This window comes from Dromiciops gliroides, chromosome 2 (genome assembly GCF_019393635.1).
Source record: "Dromiciops gliroides isolate mDroGli1 chromosome 2, mDroGli1.pri, whole genome shotgun sequence".
In the NCBI taxonomy this organism is placed as follows: Eukaryota; Metazoa; Chordata; class Mammalia; order Microbiotheria; family Microbiotheriidae; genus Dromiciops; species Dromiciops gliroides.
The window spans coordinates 57,628,931-57,655,432 of record NC_057862.1 but is presented as its reverse complement, the minus strand read 5'-3'; the positions used below and the strand labels follow the sequence as shown (position 1 = coordinate 57,655,432).

Here is a 26,502-nt window from a genome sequence, read left to right as displayed (position 1 = left end):
TCAGAGTTTTCTTCTTGCAATGTGATGATTGGAAGGGTTTGGAGAATTATGCAGAAAATGGACTATAAATTCCACATTTAGTGACAGTGAATGGCAAATGGCAATCTGAAAGTGCTGCTAAGGATTTAAAAAAAAATCCAATTAGATAAAAAAAAACTGGATTGGCAAACCTACATGCATTTAAGCTAGTTATACTGCCAGGCAGTTTCTCAGAAAACTCGTTAACTCCGACTGGGGAACGTCACTAACAGATGGGACATTTTTTTCCCTTAGATTTTTTTCAATAATTAGAAGGAAAGTCTTGTAAAAATTTGAACACGAATGGAAGATCTCATCTCACTTGCCGATGCATCAGTTTTAATGTCAGCAGGGAAATTATGCAAAAAGAAACCTTTTTATGGAGCAAAGAAATGAGATGTCCTTGACATTAAACTGGGCGATAGTGAAGGACTGAAGTTTAGGGTAAGATACCCTGAAAATGTTGTAGATCCTTTTTGAAAGTAGTTGCTTTCCCCTCCTATTCCTGCTCAACAGTTACTATAAATTAGAACCCAGGAAAAACAAATATAGTAGTCTCATCTTTGCTGACTAAGGTCCTCTCATCCTGAATAATTCTTTATCTTTGCAGACAAGTCAATTCTGCTCTCTGGACTTCAATTATGTGATGTATAAAATGAGTGGGGGTAGAGTGAATGACCTTTAAGTTTCTTTTTTAGCTCAAAATTTATGATCCTATGCCTAGGAAGGAAAGCCTTTCCTTGGAAGATTTTTAGAACATTTAGCTTCTGAGAATTCTCAGAAACAAATCAGTGTTGTATCTATACAGGTAAACAATTTAGTGACTCAGAATTTCAGAGAGGATTGGACCTTAGGATCTAACCCACTCCAATTCATTCAGTGAACAGGTTAAAAAAAAAAAAAACAAAAAACCAAAACAACTGATGTAGGGGCAGCTAGGTGGTGCAGTGGATAAAGCACTGGTCCTGGATTCAGGAGGACCTGAGTTCAAATCCGACCTCAGACACTTGACACTAGCTGTGTGAACCTGGGCAAGTCACTTAACCCTCATTGCCCCAGAAGAAACAAAAAAGAAAAAAAAAAGAAAAAAAACAACTGAGGTATGGATAAAAGCAATAGAGGCAATCAGAATCAATCAGAATTATTAATCAGAATAAAAAACATTTATTAAATACTTATTATATATCAGGTAATATGTCTGGATACAAAGGCACTGAGGATAGAAAGGTATAAACAGTCTCCATATCAAGGTGCTTACATTCTGATAGGGGAGGCAACATGAACATCACTAACAAATAGGACCCTCTCCTCCCCCAGCCCCTGCCTAGATTTTTTCCAATAATTAGAGTTTGAACATGAATGGAAGATTTTATCCCACTTGCTGATGCATCAGTTTGAATGTCAGTGGGGAAATTATGCAAAAAAGATACCTTTTTATGGAGCAAAGAAATGAGACTTCCACTTTTTAAACTGAAGGTACATGCATACAAAGCACATGTACTAGGTATGTAAAAGGTATATCATGTTCATCTAAACCTCCATTGGAGGGAAAAAGACTTTAGGGTCCAAATGCTCTTTGGCTCTCTCTGTTCCATTATTTTATTTTTATTTATTTATCTATCTATTTTTTTTTTTGGTGGGTCAATGAGGGTTAAGTAACTTGTCCAGGATCACACAGCTAGTAAGTGTCAAGTGTCTGAAGCAGGATTTGAACTCCTGAATCCAGGGATGGTGCTTTATCCATTGCTCCACCTAGCTGCTTCCAACTTATTATCTAGTTTAAAAAATTCTACTGCTCCTTTGGTCACTTCCTTTATACCTCTTCACTCCACCTAAATTCATTTTGTAAATGGATGCATCTACATGGTGGGGCGCATTTATGGAATTTACTTGCTGCTGTCATTGACAATGGTCAGATGCTGATATGTCTTTTCCCCCTCTTCATCTACTGTTTCATGTCCCAATGTATCTTGTATCCTCATACATTATATAACCCATGATTCCTTTCATGGTGATACCGCTCCTTTTGTGACAGATACAATCTCGAGAGATATAATTTCTAGGTAATTAATAAAAAGGGTCAATGACACTCTTGAATGCCAAAGACCTCTCATGGAATCCACTCAACACCCTGGAAAAGTGGGTGTTCCTGAGCATGGCAATCCCCTTTGATTGGTTAATAAGTAATGAGAGCGAATGAATATTACAATAGGAGGTGAACCTATTCTAATGAGGGACTGGTGAATGTGACTTTGATTATGTCATTTACTTCCAAATTAACCCCAGCCTTAGGCAATCTGACAAAAGGTTTACACCCCTACTCAAACCTGCCTGAGTGAAAGACAATGGGGCAGAATTCACTTTCAATTATATTCTTTGTAAGGATTTCAAGCTGGACAAAGCAACAACTTCACCTAGATAAGATAGTCTAGGAGGAAAGGTCAGGGATCTCCCCAATAATTGATTATTTAATAATCATTTATCTCATTTTCAGATAATATGTCTTCAAGGCTCTGACAAACTATTATAAAGTTACATCTTTCACAGGCAGCCAAGACTTTCTATTTAGGCTAACCTCAGTCTTCCCAAGAACTCTTTATCCTTGCCCTACATTTTTTGGGGGGTGAGGCAATGAGGGTTAAGTGACTTACCCAGGGTCACACAGCTAGTAAGTGTGTCAAGTATCTGAGGCTGGATTTGAACTCAGGTCCTCCTGACTCCAGGGCTGGTGTTCTATATACTGCACCACCTAGCTGCTCCCTTGCCCTACATTTTTGAAGAAAGCCTCAATATTTTCCTATCCTCTCCCTCATGTGCTTTTCTTTTGTACTATTGTGAAATCCCCACTTTGATTCTGTGCTCAAAACCTTTCAGTGAGTCCCAGTTGCCTTGATGATAGTGTCTAAAATCTTTAGCCTGGAATTCAAGGCCTTCCCTAACTTGATTCTTACCATGATTCCAACCTTATTCACATTATTCTCTCTTATCATATTTTATGTTCTAGTCAAACTATACTACTTGCTATTCCATGAACATATCCTGAACTTTCTCATCCCTGGACCTTGATTAATTCATTTCTCTATGCTTATACATCTGTATATGTCCTTTCTATTTATTGAAGTCTATGCTTCAAGGCCTTACTCAAAAAGTTTCTTTTTCAAGAAGCCTTCCCCTAAGGCAGAAATATTTTCCTCTCCCTTGAACTACTATAGTTTTTCATTTATACTTCTTACATACTTTTCACATCTTATTTTTTATTATAGCTTTGTGTGTAGTTCCTTATCTCACTTTCTGAATTGTAAATTCCCATGTCTGTCTCTTCCAACCCAGACTGATACTATTGTAGTTTCCTATTAATGAATTACTAAATACATTAGAATCTAATACACTAGAAATTCATATGCAATAATAACTATTATTATTATAGTTACCATTCTTACAATGCTTTAAGGTTTGCAGAACATTTTACAAATAATATCTCTTTTATGCCTATAATAACCCTGGGAGGAAGGTGCTATCTTTATAACCATTTTACAAATGAGGAAATTGAGACAGACAGAAGTCAAGTGATTAGTCTAGTGTGACACTGATAGTGTTTGAGGCTGGAATTGAACTTGGGTCATCCTGACTCCAGGCCCAGTACTCTGTGTACTATGATGCCACCTAGCCCACTCTGCTCTTGGAATTGATAGTTGGAAGGGCTTTTGGGGCTATTTTTTTAAATGATATTTTAGTTTCCCCCAATTACATGTAAAGGCAATTTTTAAACATTCATTTAAAAAATTGAGTTCTAAAATTTCTCCCCACTGAGTCCAATTCCCTCATATTACAGATGAAGATTCTTAGGTTCAGAGAGGTTAAGTGATTTCCCCAAGGTCACACAGTGAGGTAAGTGTTAAACTCAGGTTTTCCTGATTCCATATCCAACACTCTATCCACTGTTCCACTTAGCTACATGCTTGTTTTATAGTCTGATGCTCAAAGAGAGCTAGAAAAATGAAATAGAAATAACCCTTTATCACCAGGTAGCAATTCCTTTTTAATCCCCCCAAAAGTTATGGTATTACTCTTGCTAATAACATCATTGGAAGTATCTAATCTTAAATATTAAAATTCCAAGTGCAAACTCCATTCTTGGCTCTTGAATTTATTACATTTTTCTTGTCTTATAATGTTATTTGGAGACTCGGTTCCCAGTGAATACACTTAGTATCTTGTATAATTACATCGGTGAGTCAATTTTAGTAGCCTACAAAATTAGGTTTTAGAATTGGAGGGACTTTTATGATGCTTAAAGGAACTGTCATAATATTGGTCACACTTCCTCAAAGCCTATTTATTATTCTTCCTGTTGTTTACCAAATTCTCTGAGAAACTTGGAATGGAAATCCTTTTTTGGAGTGGGGGGGTAGAGTAACAAGAGCATGTTTCTTTTTACCATTGTGTGCTATTGCTACTGTGGTGGTGGAATAGTACTCCCATATTTGCTAGATCCTTAGAACTTAGCTTTCTTATTCCCTTTAAGAAGATATTGAGGCTGTCAGGAAGTACACATCTGGGAATAAAAATACAGAAACCCAAACTGGGAGAAAAACCTAAAAGCAAAGGGCTGGGGTGAAGAGATGAGGAGAGAATGCCAGATTACTGTGTACTATTCCCTTCGGTATAGTATATCTGAAGTACTAGGTTTTGCTTTGGGTCCCATATTTTGGGAGAAACATAGATTAACTGTAGAATTTTCACAAGAGGGCAACCCAGATGGTAAAGGACTTGGAGAGTAATTCATACTTCAACAAGGAGCAGAGTCTAAACTGGGTGCTCTCCATTTCTAATCCAGAACCCAAGATCCCCTTGGCTTCAGATTAGTCAGAATTCAATATTTCTAGCCTGTATCTATCCACGTGCCACATCAAGTAGGAGCTGTCTTCTTTCCATGCTGCTTTTCTCTACCCACCCCCACCCTTACTCCCTCAAATTCTTTCCCAGTTCTAGCTCTGAGAACAATAATTGGATCAGCCCTACTATTCCAATGACATGTCAGACAATTGCTCTGTGACTGGAATCACCAGCCCCATGACTTCTCTGGCCAAAATACTCCTCTATGGCAATATCCCCCCATAGGTATTGTGTTCAATTAAAATTATGTTCCATTGAGGACATGTACCGGGCTATTGCTATTATGGTGGTGCCATAGAATTCATACATTAGTTTGTTTATTAATGGTTCTATCTGCAACACTTAGCACAGCATGTAACACATAATATTTTTTCATTCATTCATTTGTTCATTCGTTCATTCATTCGTTCATTAATTCATTCATTCACAACTAGGGGGATCCTGAAAAGTTTCATGTAGTATGTGGTAAGCAAGTATAAAAAGAGACAAAACAGGAAAGGCTGAGACAAAACTTCAATGACTCCATGCTCTGGGCATCAGTCAGACTCCTTCTGATTTCACCTTGTGTGTAAAATCTAGAGACTGTAAATGGAGGGTCTTCTTGTCTTTTGTGTTGGTATAACTACACATTAATGGACATTTTTGTTCTTTGTCAGAATAGAGATGGAGACTCAGTGGACTGACCCTGATGGTGTAAGCCTGCAATTTCCTAAGATTTAGGGATGGGAGCATTATCTGAGAGAGGCTCAGTTATCAGCATTTTGGGAAAGCTAATGTCTAGAGAGTCTTAGATCTTCTGCTTTGACACTCATTTCAGGATCGATCAATAAGTATTTGTTAAATGCCTACTATGCACCAGGCATTGCATTAAGTGCTGTAAATAGAAACACAAAGAATAAAATGGGACTTACAATCCCTTTGTACAATTATGATTCCCCCTCATACTATCATGAACCCTTGTTTGGTTGGTTGGTTTTCCTCAATCTTATGCACTGCCATTTTATAACAATCTTCAGACATCTTAAATGTAAGATGATGTAATTGTGGACTTGCATTCAATGTTATAGGATTGTAGGATTTAGAGATGAAAGGGATATTCAAGGTCACAGTGCAACTCCCTCATTTTACTTTTGAGGAAACTAAGGCCCAGGAAGGCTTAGTAACTTGCCCAAGGTCATGCATGCAATAATCAGGTCTACTGATTCCAAATCCCTTAATCACATGTCCACATCACTATTTTGGGTTGAAAAAGGAAAAGAGAAAAAAATGGTAGTGACACAGCTCTCCTCCCATCCCCCATTTAACTTCCAGGCCTGGGTATTTATCAAAGGGGTAGGAGGAATGCCCTTTATGCCTTATCCATGGCAATGCCGGACTCCCAGTCCACCCCCTCAACCTCCTTTGCTTCTGATGAGGATGGAAGGCCTGGGACTAGGGCAACGATGAGCCAGCATTGGTGGGCTTTTCAGAGCAGTGCCACTCTGTCACCTGACAACTGAGATGCCACCATTAGCAATTGGGGACATGACCTTTTTCCCTACTTGTTATTGGTGCACCAGGGAGGGGCAACACCTGGGCATCAGGTTTTTCAATGACCATGTGTTCAATTACTGAATTCAAGAAAGAGCCTGGCCCTTCTTGGTGATGCTTTCTTCCTTCTATTATCTTCCCCTCTCCTACCAAGTTGACATGAATTCACCTAATTAGTATTGATGATTTTTTTAAAAAGAGATTCTTATTGATAAATTTTATTTTTATATCTCTTATACTTGTGTAGAAGTTATCCTTTAAAATATTCACTGATGTTGGCTTTGCTTAAATTCCCTCCTCAATTGGTTGGGGAAAGCAAAATGTTTTAGAAAACTCTAATACTTATGTTATTTAACACAAACACTAGTGGCTGTGACTTGAATGAGCTATTTATACAATTATCCTAATTTCCCAGGCTTCCTCTACCAGTAATACCCCTCTTCTTTCATCCCCATTTTTATGTCTCTCATCAACCCTTCATGGTCTAGCTCTAGCCCTCATTCTGCTATGACCACTGTCCCTAAAGACATCAGCAGCATCCACTGACCTTTCCTTCACTCTCTTTATATACCTTGACTGTACTGTAATTAGCACATTATAGTTTGCTGCCAGAGACTTTCTTATATACTTTCCTATTCTCCCTGATCAAATAATTTAGCACCTTATTAGTCTTAATTCAGCAGTTCCACGATCTGTAGTTGCATGGATGTGGGTTATTCCTCCATTGGCAATAACAACCTTGCTATAATGATCTCCTCCTGGATTTCCCATAGGTGTTGTAACAACTCCACTCAAGTCCTAGATAGCATAGGTATCATTCCCATTTTATGGATGAAGAATCTGATGCCCAGACACATAAAATGACTTGCTTAGTTTAACCCAAGGAGAGACTGGTGGAATCTAGGCTCAAAACTAGGCAGATTCCTGCTAACATGATTTGTCAGTCAATTGCCAGACCACCCTTTTCTGCGGATGAGATAGACAAAAAGCATTTTTAAAGCACTTACCATATGTCAGGAAACCATATGTCAGGCATTGTACTTAGCACTGGGGATACAAATATTAATGAAAGGAAAGATAGTCCCTACTCTTAAGAAATTGATGTTTTAATGGGGGGAGATGGTCAATCAAACAACAAACATTTATTAAGAGCCTACTATGTGCTGGGAAATCTGCTAAGCATTAAGGATAGAAAGAAAGGCAAAAATCAACTCCTACCCTCAAGGGGCTTATAGTCTAATGGGGGAGAAAACATGAAAACAATTGTGTACCAACAACATGTATACAGGATAACATATAAAAAGGAGATGAAAATGAGGGAAAGCCCAGAGAATCAGGAGCAGAGCCAGGAGAGGAGTGAGCATGGCTCTCCTGGGCACTTCACTAATGGGAGGAAGAAGCCTAAATAAGATGCATGGAGTCATCTCTAGGATAAGAAGATAGCTGAGGCAGAGGTGGAAGAATCCATTGAGTCAGAAGGAGAGCTGGATTACTAGAGTAGCACTTGGATGATGGTTGCCTAAGGGATTAAGCCTGCATGGGAGAAAAATTTAAAAACATTACATGGGAAGTCATGGATCTTCTGTCGCTTGGAGGTCTTCAATCTAATGCCAGGAGGTTGAGCAATGGCACAGATAGGACTAACAGCTTCTCAGGACCTTTTCACTTCTGAGATTCTCTGACTTCATGATTCCCCATTGGAAGCAGTCTGTTTCCTAATGATCCCTATCCATGTGATTGGCTTTCTCTGTGCCCTGACATTTGGGTACATTTCATCACATCCCAGATGCCACAATCTGACATTAAGGAGATCCATTTGCTAATTCACACTAGCACTACCATGAATCCATTACCATATAAACTTAAGCTTAAGGAGACAGTTTGATATAATGAATAGTGGGCCAGCTTTGAGATCAAGAAGCCTTGAGAATGAAACCTACTTTTAACACTTGTTAGCTATGTGATTCCAAGAAAGTCAGTTGACCTCTCATCCTTAGTTTTCTCATTTGTAAAATGGAGATAATGATAATGCCAACCTCTCTGGGTTGTTATGATGTCCCAAAGAGATAATATATGTACAACAATTAAGATCTTAAAGTATTATCTATCCATTATTAAATTATTAGTATTAGTAAAGTAATATATAACTATCATTTAGCTATTGTCATAGCTATAATATTGTTGTTGTTTTTTGGTTTTTGTTTTGTTTTGTTTTTTTGCAGGGCAATGGGGGTTAAGTGACTTGCCCAGGGTCACACAGCTAGTTAGTGTCAAGTGTCTGAGGCCATATCTGAACTCAGGTCCTCCTGAATCCAGGGCCAGTACTTTATCCACTACACCACCTAGCTGCCCCATAGCTATAGTATTATTGATGGTTGTTCTACCTTTCATGGTGCAGAGCAAAAGACATCCATACATTCTTTGTGCTCTTCAGTCCTTGTCCATATTTTCCCAAAAAAGTCTCCATAGAAAAACTACTAAATCTAATCCAATGAACAATCCACGGGGATTAGCGCAGACCATAAACTATCCTTATGTTACTAATCAATCAGTCAGCATCTATGAAGCACCTACTATGTGCCTTGCCCCTAGGGATACACATACAAAAATTAAACAGTCTGACCAATAGAATACAAGGAGTTTATGTTGCACTGGGGGAAGTGACATATATATATATATATATATATATATATATATATATATATATATATATATATATACACAAGCAAATACAACTAATCCTAGGGGGTACTCACATGTGGAAAGGTCAGGAGAGGTCTCATATATGGAATATGATTTGATCTGAACTTTTCTAGGAAATTTTAAAGACAAAGGTAAGGAGGGAATGTATTCTGTGCGTGGTGGGATGTAGAATGTCATGCATGAAGAACTATAAGTGAACTAGTTTGGTTGGACTGTAGAGTACATCGGGCAACAGAGACAGATTGTGAAAGCCTTTAAATGTCAAGTACAAGTTTGATCCTAGAGGCAATATGGAGCCACTGGAGTGTTGATTGGTTTGAATAGAGGGTGTCATCTGTTATTTAGAAAAAAAATCACTTTGACAACTGCATGAAGGATAAATTGAAGAAGGGGATGTAAAGAATTAATTATTATTTGAGGTTTTTATGTCACTGCACGGTGCTCCACCCACTGGTTGTAGCTGTTGCCAGGGCTCTGGCACCTCACTTCATCACCACTCGCTGACACCTACATGGGCCTAGCAAAATTATAATGATTGGAAGCCTAGTGAGGGCAGTCATGTGACTGTCAGAGTGGCCATCCCATTGGCTGGGACTGTGTGGGGTGTTTCTAGGTTTGGGGGAGGAGAATTGGGCATTCTAGGTGGAAGCTGGAAAGTGACAGGCGTTCTGCTGGGTATTTTCAGCTGATTCCTGGGCGGTGGTATTTTTCAGGTATTATAATTTCCCATTCCCTATTTTATTTCCTTTCCCTTGATCCTACTGATCCTGTTTCTGTTTTTTTTTTTTTAAGTTTGTTCTTGTTAAAATAAATCTTGTTCTGTTTTGAGGGAGGCTGCCGGTCTCCTTCCTTGCTCCAATATTGTGGTGAGCCACTTAGCTAGCACTCCCCAATTAAAAATTGGTCCCCACAGGGAGAAACTGGATGGAGGGGTCAGGAAGTTATTTCAATAGTCCAGGCAAGAGTTGAGGGGAGCCTGAACTAGGGTGGCTGTGTGAGTGAAGTAAAGAGAAGGGAATGCATGAAAGAGGTGTTGTGGGATTAGAGTGGATAAGACTTTTTACCTACTTAGTCTATTAGTCAGTGAGTAGAGAGTAAAAGCAGAGGGTGAATCCGAGGTCTCAAACCTGGATAACTAGGAGCATTGTGGTGCACTGGACAATGGTCCTCTCCCATTCTTACTACCTTACTGGCCCAACTCATTTTCTGATCATACCATATGGGCATGGGTTATTTTAGGGCTCACCCAAGATGGATCTGTGATCTTGTTTATGTGTGTGTTCTCTCCAGTGATATAGACCACTACCTTCCAGGTCTGCATACCCTTGGCAGCTTTTTCTGGTCCATATGCTCCCACAAGGTCACCCTGAGTAGGGGCAGAAATGATTTTCTGCCTTTGCTGCTTTAGAATCCATTTCTGTCTTGCTTTTTTTACACTTCCCATGGACCAGATTGCTGCTTATTTTATGTTTCCTTATTAAGGAGATGACAGGATTTCCTCTATCCTCCTGTCAGGTCCAATGATTTACTTAAAAATAATAACAACAATCTATTTTTAAAAATTTAAGATTCGGTTTCTTTTTCTCACCCACGGTAGAATTTCAGGGGCTACTCATAGTCACACTGATCAACAAATGAACTTTGGCCTGCTCCATTTCCAACTTTAGGCAACCATGTTAATGCCAAATTTACTTCCAATTCTCACTGGGCTAGACTCTACTATACCTCAGGACTCCTGTGCTCAAGAGATCTCTCAGCCTCAGCAACTGGAATTTCAGATGTGTGCCAACACACCCAGTATCCCGTACTATTTCTTATCACAGAATCTAAGAAAAAAAAACCTTTCCTTTCAGTGGATTAGTACAAGGGATTTTATTTATTTATTTATTTGGCGGGGCAATGGGGATTAAGTGACTTGCCCAGGTTCACACAGCTAGTAAGTGTCAAGTGTCTGAGGTCAGATTTGAACTCAGGTACTCCTGAATCCAGGGCCGGTGCTTATCCATTGCACCACCTAGCTGCCCCTGGGATTTTATTTGACTACTTCCCTGGGAGAAGATCACCATCACCTGTGGGAAAAAAGGTTTTCAAGTAGTCATGTTGTCAGTAGTTAAATGTACTTACTGGGCAGCTAGGTGGCTCAGTAGATAGAATGTTGGGTCTGGAGTCAGGAAGACCTGAATTCAAATTCAGCCTCAGATACTTAACTAATTGTGTAATGCTGGGCAAGTTAGTTAACTTCTGTTTGCCTTACTTCATTGGAGAAGGGAATGGTAAAACACTTCAGTATCTTTGCGAAGAAAATTCCATGCACAGTATTGGTGTGCCATTCCAGTCCATGAAGTCACAAAGAGTTGGCCACAGCTGAATGACTGAACAACAACTGTCTTTATGACCCTGGACAGCTCTATGACCCTGGAGAGTGAACTTAGTCACTCAGTGACCTACTTAGCTAATTGTGTGACTCTGAGCAAGGCAATTAACTTCCGTTTGCCTTAATTCACTGGAGAAGGAAATGGCAAACCACTCTAGTAACTTTGCCAAGAAAACCCCATGGACAGATTGGTGTGCTATGGTCCATGAGGTCACTAAGATTTGGACACAACTGAATGACTGAACAACTGTCTTAAGGACCCTGGACAGCTCTATGACCCTGGACAGATAACTTCTCAGTGACCTAGGCAGCTCTCTAAGACAATACACAGTAGAGAAGGTGCCACCCTCCATTGGTGGAACAAGTTTCCTCACCCTCAAATTAGTTATGCTCATGAAATCACAGGTCTTGCTTCCCTGTTCCCTTCCTCCTATGGTTCCTTCTTCGATTGTGAGGCTCAGTGGCCTCGACCAAGCTAATTTCCCCTGGCTCAGTCAGTAAATGAATGTCCATTCACTCAGAGCCAAATGGACAAGAAGTGCTCTTGGACCTGCCATTTATGAATGGACACAAATCCTTTGCCCTGTGGTCTGGCTCCACCCCTGTGTTTTTGCAGCCTTTTGGAATGAGGTCAGGTTTGGGATCTGCCTGCTTATCTCTCCCATGACAGTCCAGATCAAGATTAATCTTAAGCCATTTGTTTTGCTGCTTCACTCAGCCAACAGGAGGGGGAGGGGGGAAACCCCACCGAGATCTGTTTTTTTATGAATGGATGAATGAATGGGCATGATGTAACAGGCTAAGGGAGCCTGTCTCATGGATTAGCATGAAGAGACTGTGGTTGACAGACAACAGTAGTCTATTTAAATTCTACTCAAGTGCAACTTAATTGTAAAATCAAAGAAATCAACCTAAAATATGAAAGTCTTAAGTCCTTCTCTTTTAAATAGGCTTTGTCAAGTTGCTGAAAAAAAAAATCCTCCTTCCATTTGCAATGGGTGGTTCTTTTGCTATGATTTCTTTTTTGTTTTCTGTCTTCTGGCTCACTGTTAATGCAATTGGTTTTTGCCAGAGTAGTTTGTGAATTCTAGCATGAATTCCCATTGAATTCTTAGCCTTGACAAACATCCTGTTTAGAGTGAAAGACATCAAGTTAATAATTTAACATGGTTTGCCATGACACGTAGATATCTATAAGTCTCTGTTACATATATGCATACAATAATAATGACCTGGAATCCATCATCCCAGTTGATTAATGACCACCCTGTGAATTAGAGAGAACAAGTGTTATGTTTTATAGATGAGGAAACTGAAGCTCAGTTTAAGTAAAGATCAAATGAGATAATGTATGCAAAGTGTTTTGCAAACCTTAAAGCCTATATAAATGCTATATTGTTGTTATAAAATGACTTGTCCAGGGTGTCACAGAGCTTTTATGTGTCAAGGGAGATCTGAAGCTAGGTTTTCCTGACCATATACAGATTCCTTTCCAAAATGGCACTTTGTTATGTCTGTATTAGAGTATAACACCATGAAGGACAGAGATCATACTTTTTTTTTTCAGGGCACTGGGGGTTAAGTGACTTGCCCAGGGTCACACAGCCAGTAAGTGTCAAGTGTCTGAAGCTGGATTTGAACTCAGGTCCTCCTGAATCCAGGGCTGGTGCTTTATCCACTGCGCCACCTAGCTGCCCCCAATGTCAGCAATTATTAAACCATAATGTGACCTATATTTGAGCTTCCTGAGATCCCCATTAATAACTTGCCTTTCTGCTCAATAACTGAGGCAGCTAGGTGGTGCTGGACCTGGAGTCACAGCAAGAGCTGAGTTCAAGTCTGGATTCAGATACTTACTAACAGTGTGACCTTAGGCATTGCTGTCTGCCTCAGTTTCCTCGTTTTTAAAATGGGGGTTGTTGCAAGGATCAAATGAGATACTATTCTGAAACCTTTGCAAACCTTAAAGCATTATGTAAATGCTAGCTATTGTTTTTATACAAATGTAAATTTTCAGCCTATTTCTACTTGTTATCTTGTTTTTATCTATTTTTTTGTCTCTGTTGTAGAGACCAGTTAGAATGATAAGATAATGAGGCCATAACACAGATCAGATACTGTATGGTAAGAAATCCTGCCCTGACCCCTTTTGGCAAGGACTGAGGATGTCAGAACAGCCAGAGCAGATTGAAAGCTTTGTGTATGTATGTCGTCAAATAAATGCTTGTATAAGATGCACTGATAGGAAAAGTATGTGTATATGCAAAGTATTTTTCTCACTATGATCTAGCTTAAAATGTAAGTTGCGCCCCTAAAATGATTTACTTTTGAAAGAATCAATCATCCAACATTTATTAACACTTTATGATTTTAGAGACGCTGAGCTAGGTGCTACCCCCCACCAAAAAAATCAATAAAGAAACAATCCTTATTCCTCAGCAGATTACAAAAATATACATGGTAAGGAGTATACAATAAAGATTAATTATGATTATAGACCACACTAGGGTTCTGTCTTAGCCAGATTTTGGTTCAATAGAGTTACACACTTCCACATGTATACAATTACAATTTGAGATAAAACTGTGAAGCCATTTCCATCTTCAACCTAAGTGAGCTTCCCCGGGATAAAGGACAGACTAACTTACTCAGGAAAGTTTATCTTCTGGAATGAATGAATCTGCTTCAGAAGAATTTACCTTTCCCAAAACATCTATCTCTCCTTTATCAGTGGGACAAGCTACTTTTTCAAATATAATGATGCAAGGATAACGTTGTCTATGGAAATATATTGTCGGTAAGACTGCACTCCAAAAGCCCCCAGAGAAAATAATGGGCAATTAAAAAAAATAGATGATACCTGCCTTCTGCATGTGTTAAAGCGTAACTGTCCCATGATCAGTTCTAAAGGGTTGCCTTTGTTTTCTCCTCTCTTACAGGTTGTCTTAGTCTTTGCTCTAAGTATTGGAGCCCTTGTCATATACTTCATAGATTCGTCAAAGTGAGTATCCTCATACATTTTCTTCTCCCTCTTTTCTAAAACGATGACTAACCTTTGAAATACCCACTTCCCTGCCCCCCCCAACACATGACTTGACTAGTTTCCTGACTGTGAGAATCACCTTTGCAAGAGCACAGGGATGCTCTGTGTTGACATGGATGGCAAAGCTTTAGGGAAGATTGTTAGAGTCTTATGTGTTGACCTGGCTGGGGTAGGAGAAGAAAGAGAATTAGATGCTTGAGGTGTTCCTCCCCCCACCCCAACCTTGAGTACTGGCTCTAGCTTAGAGTTTGCTGAGCTGCTTTTTGAAGGAAAATGTCAACTGAAAAAAAAAGAGGAAAGGGGAATTTAAGGGAATCTCTATCCTCAAGGAGGCTCATCAGGAGGGTTTCTACTGTAAGTAATTTGGAAGTGCCACGGCTGTTGATTTTATAGGTTAATTTTGTCATTTTGTATTTCCTTGTATTCCTAATGTTTGGGGGAACACTTGGTAAGGACAAGACTATTCTTTTTGCCTTTCACACTGAATTTAAAGCCAAAGCAACTCCCAGTGAGTCTCTTGGTGACTAAAGGAAAGGTTGTGGGTTGGGATGGAGCACTATACATTCACACAGGAGCTCTTGGGGATGGATAGAGGTCAAAACCACCTCCTCCAAAGGTTCCAAAGATGGAAGTTGCACCAGTTCTCTTTGTGGTACCACACTGAGGAGGTTGTTCAACCTCCCTGACTTTTAGCCTGTATCAAGCAGAGTGTGCTGAGCTAGCTGAAGGCAGACGAATATTGAATATGGTGTCACTAATTGTGGGCTTAGCACAATTCTGTTCTAGTTCAAATGAAAGCTACCCTTGACAGCCACAATTCTTCTGACTATTTCAGTTGAAACTTTAAAGGTGACAGTTAACCCACTGGGTAAGAACTGGGTTGCAATCTCATTATCCTTGGATGGTGCTCATCTTATTTGCAAGTCAAAAATCTAAGAACTGTGCTTGGGAACCTATTCTCTCATTTGTCTACTGTGAAGGTATTTCCTGAGCCCCATTGTCTCTATCTAACATTTTCATTGTTGAAGAGTCTCCAATTCTTGGGGAGCCATTTTGTGTGAGAATTGGTTCAAACTTCAGCACTCCTAAGCCACATATTCAGCACAATTTCAGAATGGTGTTCTGCTCAATGCCATTAAATCAACCCCTTTGATGTGTTTTCAGTCAACGGTCAACAAGCTCTGTGCTAAGTGCTAGGGATAAAAAAAAATGTCAAAAATAAAGGGCCTTACCTTCAAGAAGCTCACATTCTAATGGAGGAGACAACATGCAAATAACCCTGAATATACAAGAATACACAAGATACATGGAAGATAATATCAGAGGGAATTTAGATGATACCTCAGGGTCTCTGCCTTTATATTCACAACTCAAGAAATCATTGTAGGGATCAAAAAGGACATAGAAGATGCCCATTATGTTCTCAGAATATTGTTCTAGGGAGAAACCACATCCAGAGTCCTCTGACTACTAAAGGTTATTCAGCCTATTCCCCTCCTACCAGTCTTAACTGGACATCTATAACCTGATTTAGTCAGACAGAAGGCCATCAATCATCAGATGCTGATTAAGAAGGGAAAGAAATGCTTAAAGCCTGGAGGAATGCAGATTCCTATTTTGGGAAAGGTAAGTTGTTTCAAAATATTTACCATATTCGCTTCCTCGTCCTTTTTTTTTCTCATTGAATTAATATCTTGCTAAGTCCCTTTTCCTTTTTCTCCACTGTATCTCTAGTGATAAGGGCGTGTGTCCTTGGTAACTCCCATCATCACTGCCACCATACCGCTGGCCTGCACTCTGGAACTCAGTCTGGATATATTGCTCATCTTCCAGGAAATATGTGTCTCTTTCTGCAGATGAGTATTAGAATTGGATGGCTATTGGAAGGAGATGGATAGATGGATGGCCAACATGCTCTTTCCTGGACCATTTGTTTTTCTCTTTTATCTCTTGTTTTGTTATTACAAATAAAATCATGATCCTTACTGACAAACAATAGAAACGTTGTCCTTCTTTATAGCGTCACGTAACATGAACCCCACTCGCTGCAAATCTATACTTTGCTTTGACTGATGGGATGTTGAAGATGAGAAGGGATATTTGGAAGTAAAAATTCTCTTTCTTAAATACCCTATGCCATTCTACACTACACAGTGAATCTAGCTTCTGGAAGGAGCTGGAGAATAAAGACAGTTGGGGTCCCTTCTGATTCTATTTTCTCTCATAAAACTTTAAGATTCTATCTTGAGGACCCTTACACAATTATCAGCAGCATCTGCACTGCAAAATTAGCCTGGGATTTCCCTCAGTTTTACTGTTAGCTATTCTGAACACCTATCCAGAGTCATATAATTGTGCAAGTCCAGTCTATTTTAAATGAAAACTCATTAGACAGCTGGGGTGTGATTGAAAGAACACTGGTATTAGGCTCAAAAGGCCTGGGCAAGTTGCCTTATCTCTCAGCTCCAGTTTCCTCATCCATAAATTGGGGATCATAATACCTACCATACTTATCTCATAGGGTTGTTATGAGGATAAAATGAGAGCACTTGGTAAACCTTAAAGAACTGTATAACTATCAGCTATCATTATTATGCATGTAAAACAGTTTGTTAAGTATTATACAAATGTAGCATCACCATGCAGCAACAGGAACAGCATCCTTTCTGTCTAAAGAAAGTCCTTCAGCTTAGTTCTAGTCCTAGTTCTAGTGCTAGTCTTTCCTTTCCCTGGTCATACTGGATCCTCCTTACTTTGGTGGGGGAGTGGTGTTGAATCTAGGGTTTCATTTCTATAAGGGAAAATATGGCATCAAAATCCCTGCCAACCAGTCTGTAACTCATAGTCTTAGAGGGGCCTTGGTATACCCAGAGACAGTAAGGCCTGGTGGATAGACAGTTAGCCTTGGAGCTGGAAGACCTGATAAGATTTGTGTGAAGGTGGAGAAGTCACCCAAACCATTAGAGTCTATTATTCATAATGCCGTGTACTCATGGAGACTTTTCTTGTCTCTGTGGCTTTTCATTGCTTTTTTGGAAAAGACAGGAACACCAGAGTCAGTGCAGTTATCTCCTTCACCCTCTCTAGAGAAACATAATGATGGGCCTGAACTCTGAATGAAAGGCTGTCTTCTTGGAAGTTCATAGCTTTAAAATGTCAATTTAAAATGGCATTATTCATATAAAAAATCCAAATTTGAGGAGTAGCTTATAAGCCCAAACTTAAAACAATTAATAATGGTTTTAAAAAAACTTGATCCAGAAAAAAGAAAACTTCTGAGTCAAGGTGAAGCTGACACACACACACACAAAAACATTTTAAAGACATGGAAGTTAGATGAAAGAACAGAGTCAAAATGAAGAACTTTGGAATAACCAATTGTCTTATCCTAAAACCGCATTAGAATTTATTCTCATAGTTTAACTCACGGTTAGTATGCCCTGGCTAGACATTGGGAGCCTTGCTAGGAAGGCCCATCTTTGTAATATTTAAACATCTCAGACATATAACAGACTGGACAATGCCTGCTGACAGTAGTGCCAATTCTCTGACAAAGGCGTAGAGTGCATGCTAGATCACCCTGTGGTTTTTTGGGGGTAGATAAATAAGAATAATAATCTCTAACTTTTTAAGAGCTTTCTAAGATTTTCAGATCACTTTACTTCTGTTGCCTTATTTCATCTTTGTTAGGTGTTCTTGCTGCTTAAGTGTGTACTAAGATATTGTGATGGAAGTGAGACTAATCAAAAGACACATTGCTCAGTATTACTTGACCTTCTGACTAGTAGTTCAGTGAGATTTTAAAGTGGAAAAGATACATATACATATATGTATGCATATATACATATATACATACATGTATACACACATATACATATATATATTATGTACATACACATATATATGTATGTGTGTGTGTGTATGCAGGGCAATGAGGGTTAAGTGACTTGCCCAGGGTCACACAGCTAGTAAGTATCAAGTGTCTGAGACCAGATTTGAACTCAGGTCTTCCTGGATCCAGGGCTGGTGCTTTATCCATTGCCTGCCCCCGGGCTATATTTTTTGTTTGTTTCTATGTTATCAACTTTCAAACTCTCACAAGACCTTAAAGATCCAATGGTTGCATAATTTCCATTCACTTTCTTTCACTCCTGTAGTCCTGCCCAATTAGTAGTTCCCTTTCCTTGTTAGCTTATGATCAGAGGACATGGGAGAATTATTGCGTCAAGGACCCTCTGAACTGGTAGGACATGCACAGAGTTCTTTAAGGGTAGTCTGATAGTCTAGATCTAGGAGTGAATAAGTAGCTAAAATAGGGTTAGCTAGGGTTCGAGCCAAGATAGCCCAAGAGAATAGCTCTATAATGTTAAAATACACTTCAATGGAGGCATATGTTTTGTAATTATACAGAGGGAGACATTCTCCTGTGTTTAGTTAGGTGTTAACTACAACCTCTAGCAAGTACAGAAAGGCATTAAAAGCCTTCCTTTAGTAGTTTTTTGTTTGGTTGGTTTTTTAAGCACAAATTCTGTCAAAATATAGTCTTAACTTAGTCTCTTTTACTTTTCATTTTCTCTTAAGACTTTGGGTTAAATTCAGGGGCCAGTAACTTCTGTCTTCTTCTTGCCTCTATTCCCTAGTGTTTTGGGTACAACTGATGACCTTTTATTCTGGGACACTGTAACATTACATAACAGGAATTTCTTTTTTATATCGTATAACCAAATCCAAAATGTCCCCCAGAACACATCCAGGTGATAAAGTCACTGTCGCTCTTCCATCCCTGATTTTCCCCCTAGACATAGGACCAATAATTCCTTTCTAATAGATAAGGGGGAAAACCACAACTGTACCAGAAAGAGGGTAGAATTCATGAATTGTATAGTAAGAAGCCAATGCGGCTTGCAGAATTTCAATAGGAAGCTAGAAGCTGTAGGAAAGGGGGACTGCTTGGAGACCTTGGGATTTGCATCATTTTGGTAGCATTGTGGGCAATGCTGATTCACATGTGTGGAGATATTTATTCCTTTGATTAATGTTTAAATTCAGGTGCCTCTCATGTTCTGGCTACGTGGATTATGAATATTTAATAATGCATATGCTTAAAGTGAAGGTCAGGGCCTGATCACCGGTGACTTCAGTGAAGCTTAACATCTCAGTGAGGCAAGCAACCCGCTGTTAGCCGAGTAGAGCTGAAAGGTTATAAGTTGTTAAAAATCATCTCTAATGGTCTTCTTTTATTCATTCCTAAAAACCTGCTACACAGCTAAGGTGTGAGTGCTAATTTGACCAATCTTTCCTCTTGGCTTCTGGTCCTTAACAGGGTTGTTTCAGGGTTATGATCACTGGAAACAAGAGAAGCAGCATGAGTTTTAGAAAATGGGATCGATCACTATGTAAATATTTCTGTAAAATTTGAAAAGAGCTTTTGCCAACTCCCTTTCACAGTCTTCCCACCACCCATCCCCTACCTCATCCTAGCCCAGGCCTGTTATTCTACTTCTTTTAAGATAGTGGCTATTGTCTATCATTTAGACATTACCAAAATGACATTCACCATTTTGCAGGCTGTTAAAAATGCATGTAGTCTGATAGTAAGCAAAACTCAGGAAGGCTGTAGTAAAGACTGATAGGAATGTGCCTAGGAAAACAGGAATTTCTTAAGGAATGGAAAGCAGCTGGAGCAGAAATTCTTAACTTGGGTGTGCATGGAATTTTAAAAATGCATTTTAATTCATTTTGTAAGGATTTCAGTATAAATTGGTTTCCTTTGTGGTCCTTTTTTTCTCATATAAACAAATGTAAACAAGCTATATTGTACAAAAACATTAGTGTTGTTCTTGAGCCATTTCAATCTAGTTTAATGCATTCAAAGTCATGTGATCTAGAACAACCTAGCATGTGTAGAAAATTATATTTAGAACCACTACTGTCCCAGAAGGTAATTCTATCAAAATTAATTTGTGTTCCAAGTAATTCATTACAGCACTGTATTTCAGGGCTTTGGAATTTGGTTATACTTAGGAAATTAGAGAATATGACTGTTTTCATTTCTGTCTTAGTCTTTCTAGTGCCTATCAGAGCTCCTGATACATAGTAGGCCCTTAATACTTGTTAAATTGAACTGAATTGGAGAAACCAAAAAAATCTGAAGGTCTTCTACTTTGAAGATTTCTAATACTATATATTTGTTAGGTACAAATGAGAGCAGTTTGTAAAAAAATTATTGGCCAACACATTAGTTAAACTCATTTATCTTCTTGGAGAGTTGTGGTATTTAATTATTTATTTTTTAATTTTTTTTTTTGCAAAATATAACTTCACAGTTTCATAATTTCCATCATCTTTGTCTGACACCCCCCTTATCTATGCCCAGTGTCTTAATCCACAGCTAGAGATATTTAAGATCTTAGATTCAGAGTTGGAAAAGTTCTTAGAGATCACTTATTACAGCTCTTTCATTTCACAAATGAGGGAACTGAGACCCTAAATGGAAGAAATGACTTTTCCAAGGTCACACAGGTCCTAAATGTCAGAGCTGGGATTCAAATCCAAGCTCACTGTAGACAAATTCAGAGCTCTTTCCCTTGCTCTGCAAAGCTAGACTTTGGCCTTTTTAATTATATAAATGTTTTCTCCTTTTAGATTTGGTCTCAGATGGAAGATACCAAAAATTAATCAGCAAGTAATTGTTTTAAGCCTACTAAATGCTTAGCACATAGTAGGGAATCCAAGAGAAGTTACATCCTATTACTGCATTAACATTTGGCCTGATTGCAAAACTGTACAATACCCATCCCCTAGCATTTCATACAGGAAAGAACCTTTTGCTTTCTGTGTTCAGTCATTTCAGTCATATCCAACTCTTCCTGGCCCCCTTTGTGGTTTTCTTAGCAAAGATGTTGGAGTGCTCTGCCATTCCCTTCTCTAGCTCATTTTACAGACGAAGAAACTGAGGCAAAGAGAATTAAGTGACTTTCACAGGGTCACACAGCTAATTAGTGTCTTCCTGACTCTAGGCCTGCTGCTTTATCCACTATGCCATCTTCTGTTTTAGACTGCATTGCTGCAGCTCCATGGCATCTAATATTTCCCCACCTCATTTATGAAGTAGATTGTAGATAAATTAGAATGTTAAAACCATGAGGGATCTTAGAGCTTCTCTGGCCTAGTTGCTTAAGGTGACTAAGGTCCAGCTAGATTAAATGCATTTCCCAGGGACACTCATCAAGTGGGAAAGTCAGTACTAGAACCCAGTAAGTCCAATATTTTTCCCCTTCTGTCACATACCTTCCAACTATATGCATTAAACTTTTCCTGAAGATGGTTCATTGTGCTACAGAACCCTCTTCTATTAAAAAAAAAAAAAAGCCTCCAATTGTCTCCACCCCTTGCTGACATTTTTATTGTAAGGTTTTGGTTTGGAAAATTATGGGTAGAGAAAGTTCAAGGTCAGGGTGTTCAGAACAGTATTGCACATCTGTGAAAGGGAGAGAACAGTAGAACAGAGCAGCTGGGGGAAAGAATAGAACATCAGATGGCAAAGTATCAGAGAACCACAGTGGGGTGGGAGAAAAGGGCGAGCCTTCAGGGAAAAGAAGCTTTAAACATCTAGCAAAAGGAGACATCCTCATTTCAGTTTGGTCTTTAACTCTTATGAGAGACTCAGCACATGAGCTCAATTCAGGAGAGCGTCAGTTACCCAATGGCACCTACTTGTGTAATTTATCAACTCAAGTGTGACGGAAGGTATAGGATGTAATGAACTGAGATAGGACTGATGTGAACTCATTGGCCCTGGTAGACTAAAGAGAGCCCCAGAATACCATTCTCTCCGCTGATATCCAGAGGAAGGTCTTGCCAGCCTTTTCTATCATTTTTCTTGTATTGACTCATTGTCCTTTATTGGCTCCATGATTCTGATGGAATGGGTACTTAAGATCTTAGGACCTTAGGACCATAGATTTAGGACCAGAAGGGAACTTAGAGGCCATCAACACTGACTTCTTCATTTTATGGATGAAGAGAGTAAGGTACGGAGTGGTTAAGCCACTCTCCAAGGTCATACTACTGGAATGTGTCTGAGATAGATTTTAACCCAAATCTTCCTGACTCCAAGTCTAGTACCTTATTACACCATGTTGCTACTCCTTCCATCCATGGAGATTGCAACTCTTCCTTGAATTTTCACCCTTTGCAGTTGTTAACCATATTTTCCTATAAATCATCCACATAGGATTAGTCTAATTCAGTGGAGACCTCTATCTAGTTCTTTTTTTAAAAAACGTTTCATTGATGTGCATTCATATATACATATATCATTGTCACTCTGTATATGTATGTTTATTTCACACACATATATCATGCATATTCATCTGTACACATACTTTGCATGCATATACCCACATTTAAATACATGTTCATATGCACACACATGCACATATGTACATACATATTCATACACATATACACATGCACATCAACATACAACTACACATCTATACACCTGTACGTGTGTGTAGAAAATATGTATTTTAAAATGTAGGTGTATGTATATAAATATGTATACATATAAATACATATATATTTATATGTATATAAAAATAAACATACATATATACAGTGACAATGATATATGCATATATGAAAGCACATCCATAAACCTTTAGCCAGAGATGCATTTTCAGACATGACTAATATATACGTGTATGTGTGTGTGTGTGTGTGTGTATTCATATACATGTGAAACCTCATTGATACTTCCCATTAACTTGCTCTTCCTTCCAATAGATCCCTCCATTGTAAGAAATAAATAGAAATGACAACAAAAATCAACATATTGGTCATATCTGAAAATGCATCTCTGATACAAATCTACCATATCCATGTTGTGAAGCAGGAATCCTTGGTTTTCTTTCTACTTAGCATGGAAGAGTATGGGGGAAATGAGAAAAAGATAGGAGTTTCAGGATCAGGGGGAGATGAGTACTTCTTCCATTGGCACAAATTACTGTCAAAGTGAATAGGGGGATAAAGCACTGGCCCTGGATTCAGGAGTACCTTAGTTCAAATCCGGCCTCAGACATTTGGTACTTACTAGCTGTGTGACCCTAGGCAAGTCACTTAACCCCCATTGCCCCACAAAAATACCAAAAAACCCCCCCAAAACCCCAAAAGTAAATAGGGGGGCAGCTAGGTGGCAAAGTGGATAAAGCACTGGCCCTGGACTCAGGAGTACCTGAGTTCAAATTCAGCCTCAGACACTTGATACTTACTAGCTGTGTGACCTTGGGCAAGTCACTTAACCCTCATTGTCCAACCAAAAAAAAAAAAGTGAGATAATTTTCAAGATTTCTAGTGGCTGAAATTACACTATACATCACCTGGTTATGAGTCTGCCTAATGTGAATTAGGCTGGTTCTAATGTGTAAGGTGATAACATTTCAAATAGATGAATTTCACTCACCTTGGCCTTCAGGATTCCAGGGCTGCCCCTTTTTCTACATTGGTAAGGAGAACTCACTTTGATCATATGTTTCCATGGATTGATTCCATGGATACCTACATTCAATATGGCAACACTGTGCTTCAGGGAAAGGACTTAATGATCTTTGACTTCACTAAGGTAGCAGGAAATCCATAAGAGGACAACATGGGAGATTCTTTCCAGTGTTGTTAAAAACAAAACAAAACACCAACAAAACCCAAAGCTTGAAATAGGATTGTAGAGCTGGAAGGTACTTTACAGACCTCCTAGATCTAAATCTTCTTTTTACAGAGGCCTATTGAAATGAGTAATGGACCAGGTCTCAGAAAACCCGAGTCAGTATCCCACCTCAGGAATTATAAGCTATGGAACAATGCTCAAGTAACTCAAACTCTTTCAGTCTGTTTCCTCATCTGTTAAATGGAGATTACAATAATGTTACTAAACTAGCTCATATGGTTATTATGGGGAAAAAAATTTTCCAATTGTAAGGTTCTACATAAAAAATGTGTTGTCATCCTTAATAATTATTAATAATTGGGGAAGCTAGGTGGCACAGTGGATAGAGCATTGGCCCTGGATCCAGGAGGACCTGAGTTCAAATCTGGCCTCAGACACTTAACACTTACTAGCTGTATGACCCTGGGCAAGTCACTTAACCCCAATTGCCTCACTAAAAACAAACAAACAAACAAACCAAAAACCAAAAAACTGTCACTACTAATTAGAAATACCAATTATTAATGATTAATGCTAGCATTGTTAACAATAATGGTAATAGTAATAATAACACTAAGGCCAAGAGTGATTAAGTGATTTAATCAGGATTCCACAGAAAATCAGTGATAAAGCTAAGAATCAAATCTAGGTTCCTAGCAAGTGATTATTCTACTATCTCACTTAGTACCTTCCATTTCAACTAAAACTAACTTTAGGAGGCAGCTAGGTGGTTCAGTGGATAAAGCACTGGCTCTGGATTCAGGAGGACCTGAGTTCAAATTGGGCCTCAGACACTGGACACTTACTAGCTGTATGACCCTGGGCAAGTAGCTTAACCCTCATTGCCCCGCAAAAAAACCAAAAAACCAAAACAAAAAACCAAAACCCACAAAAACAAACAAACAAACAAACAAACAAACAAAACTAACTTTGATATGGTAACTCATATATGGAAGAGGGAAAACACTGACTTAGGATCAAACTCTGATTCTCCGATGGACCTTAGAAGGCAGGGTGGTGAAGTGGAAGGAACAGTGGAGTCAGAGAAGAGGGATTCTAAGCTTGCTTCTGATATTTATTACCACTGTAATGTTGGTCATTCACTAAATTTCCTTGGGTCTCATTTTCCATATGTCCAAAATATGGGTACTGGACTAAATGGCCTTTGATGTCCCATGCAGTTCTAGATGTTGTCATCTACATACATTCAGCTATATGTTATTTGAAAATATAGATAGAACTACTGTTACATTGCATTTTCTATAAATATGGATATATGTACAAAAGTTATATTGAGTTTTACATATATGCATATAAGTGTTTATGTACACTCAACTACAAATTACATCAATCAATCAATAAAATTTATTAAGCATCTATTATGTGTCAGGCATTTTGCTAAGCTCGGGGGATACAAAAAGAGGCAAAAGACATTCAAGACTATCCTTGAGGACCTTATAATCTAATGGAATATCTCTCTCTCCCTCTCGCTCTCGTTCTATCTCTATCTCTCTGTCTCTGTCTCTGTCTCTGTCTCTGTCTATGCATCTCCACCAGCATCTACATCTACCTCCATATCTACACAATATATGTGTGCATATATATTCATATATACACAGCATGTATATATACAGGCATGCATATATTTGAGTATGTATAGACGTCTATATATACACACATATGTGTACATTTATTTATAGATATATGTGTATGTGGTCCATATAGATTTACATCTATTTAATTTGTAGTGGAGCATTACAATTACTCTGTGAGATGTTCAGAGTAGGTATTCTTATCCCTGTTTTATAGCTAAGGAAATAGAGGGTAGTTAGGTGACCTACCTAAGGTTTCATAGCTGATAAGTGAAAAATGAAAAGTTAGAGCTGTAATTCGAAGCCAGGTTTTTCTAACTCATCCAAGGCTCTTCTCACTATCTGTAAAATGCATCTCTGTCAATAATGATGTCACTTTTTTCTTATCTCTCTTCCCCTTCAAATGTGAAATGCAAAGCAAAATTCCGGTTGCTTTGTGGATGTCCCAGAGCTTTCTTGCTCAAGGCTAAAACAAGCTATATTTCTCCCTTCTTCCTTGCTTGGATCCCTTTGATGTTCTCTACTGTTAGGGCACTGCTTGATTAATAAATGGGCTCAGGCTTCCCTGTCCCACTGGGATGGCATTGAAATGCCACCTCATGTCAAAGACTTGATTCACTTAGAATCTACTCGGAGATCA

General features: G+C 38.8%; 1 protein-coding gene across 25 annotated transcripts in view; it reads left to right on the top strand.

Moving 5' to 3' along the window:
• KCNMA1 (potassium calcium-activated channel subfamily M alpha 1) overlaps positions 1 to 26,502 on the top strand; it is a 929,290-nt gene that overhangs the window by 467,335 nt on the left and 435,453 nt on the right. For 23 of the 25 annotated variants that reach the window (XM_043983958.1, XM_043983956.1, XM_043983955.1 and 20 more), the window contains exon 3: positions 14,461 to 14,522. In XM_043983958.1, the coding sequence (XP_043839893.1) occupies positions 14,461 to 14,522 (62 nt within the window). Of the gene's footprint in view, positions 1 to 14,460; positions 14,523 to 16,098; positions 16,191 to 16,298; positions 16,486 to 26,502 lie in introns of those variants that run through there. The other 2 variants (XR_006354799.1, XM_043983968.1) reach the window with 2 other exon arrangements.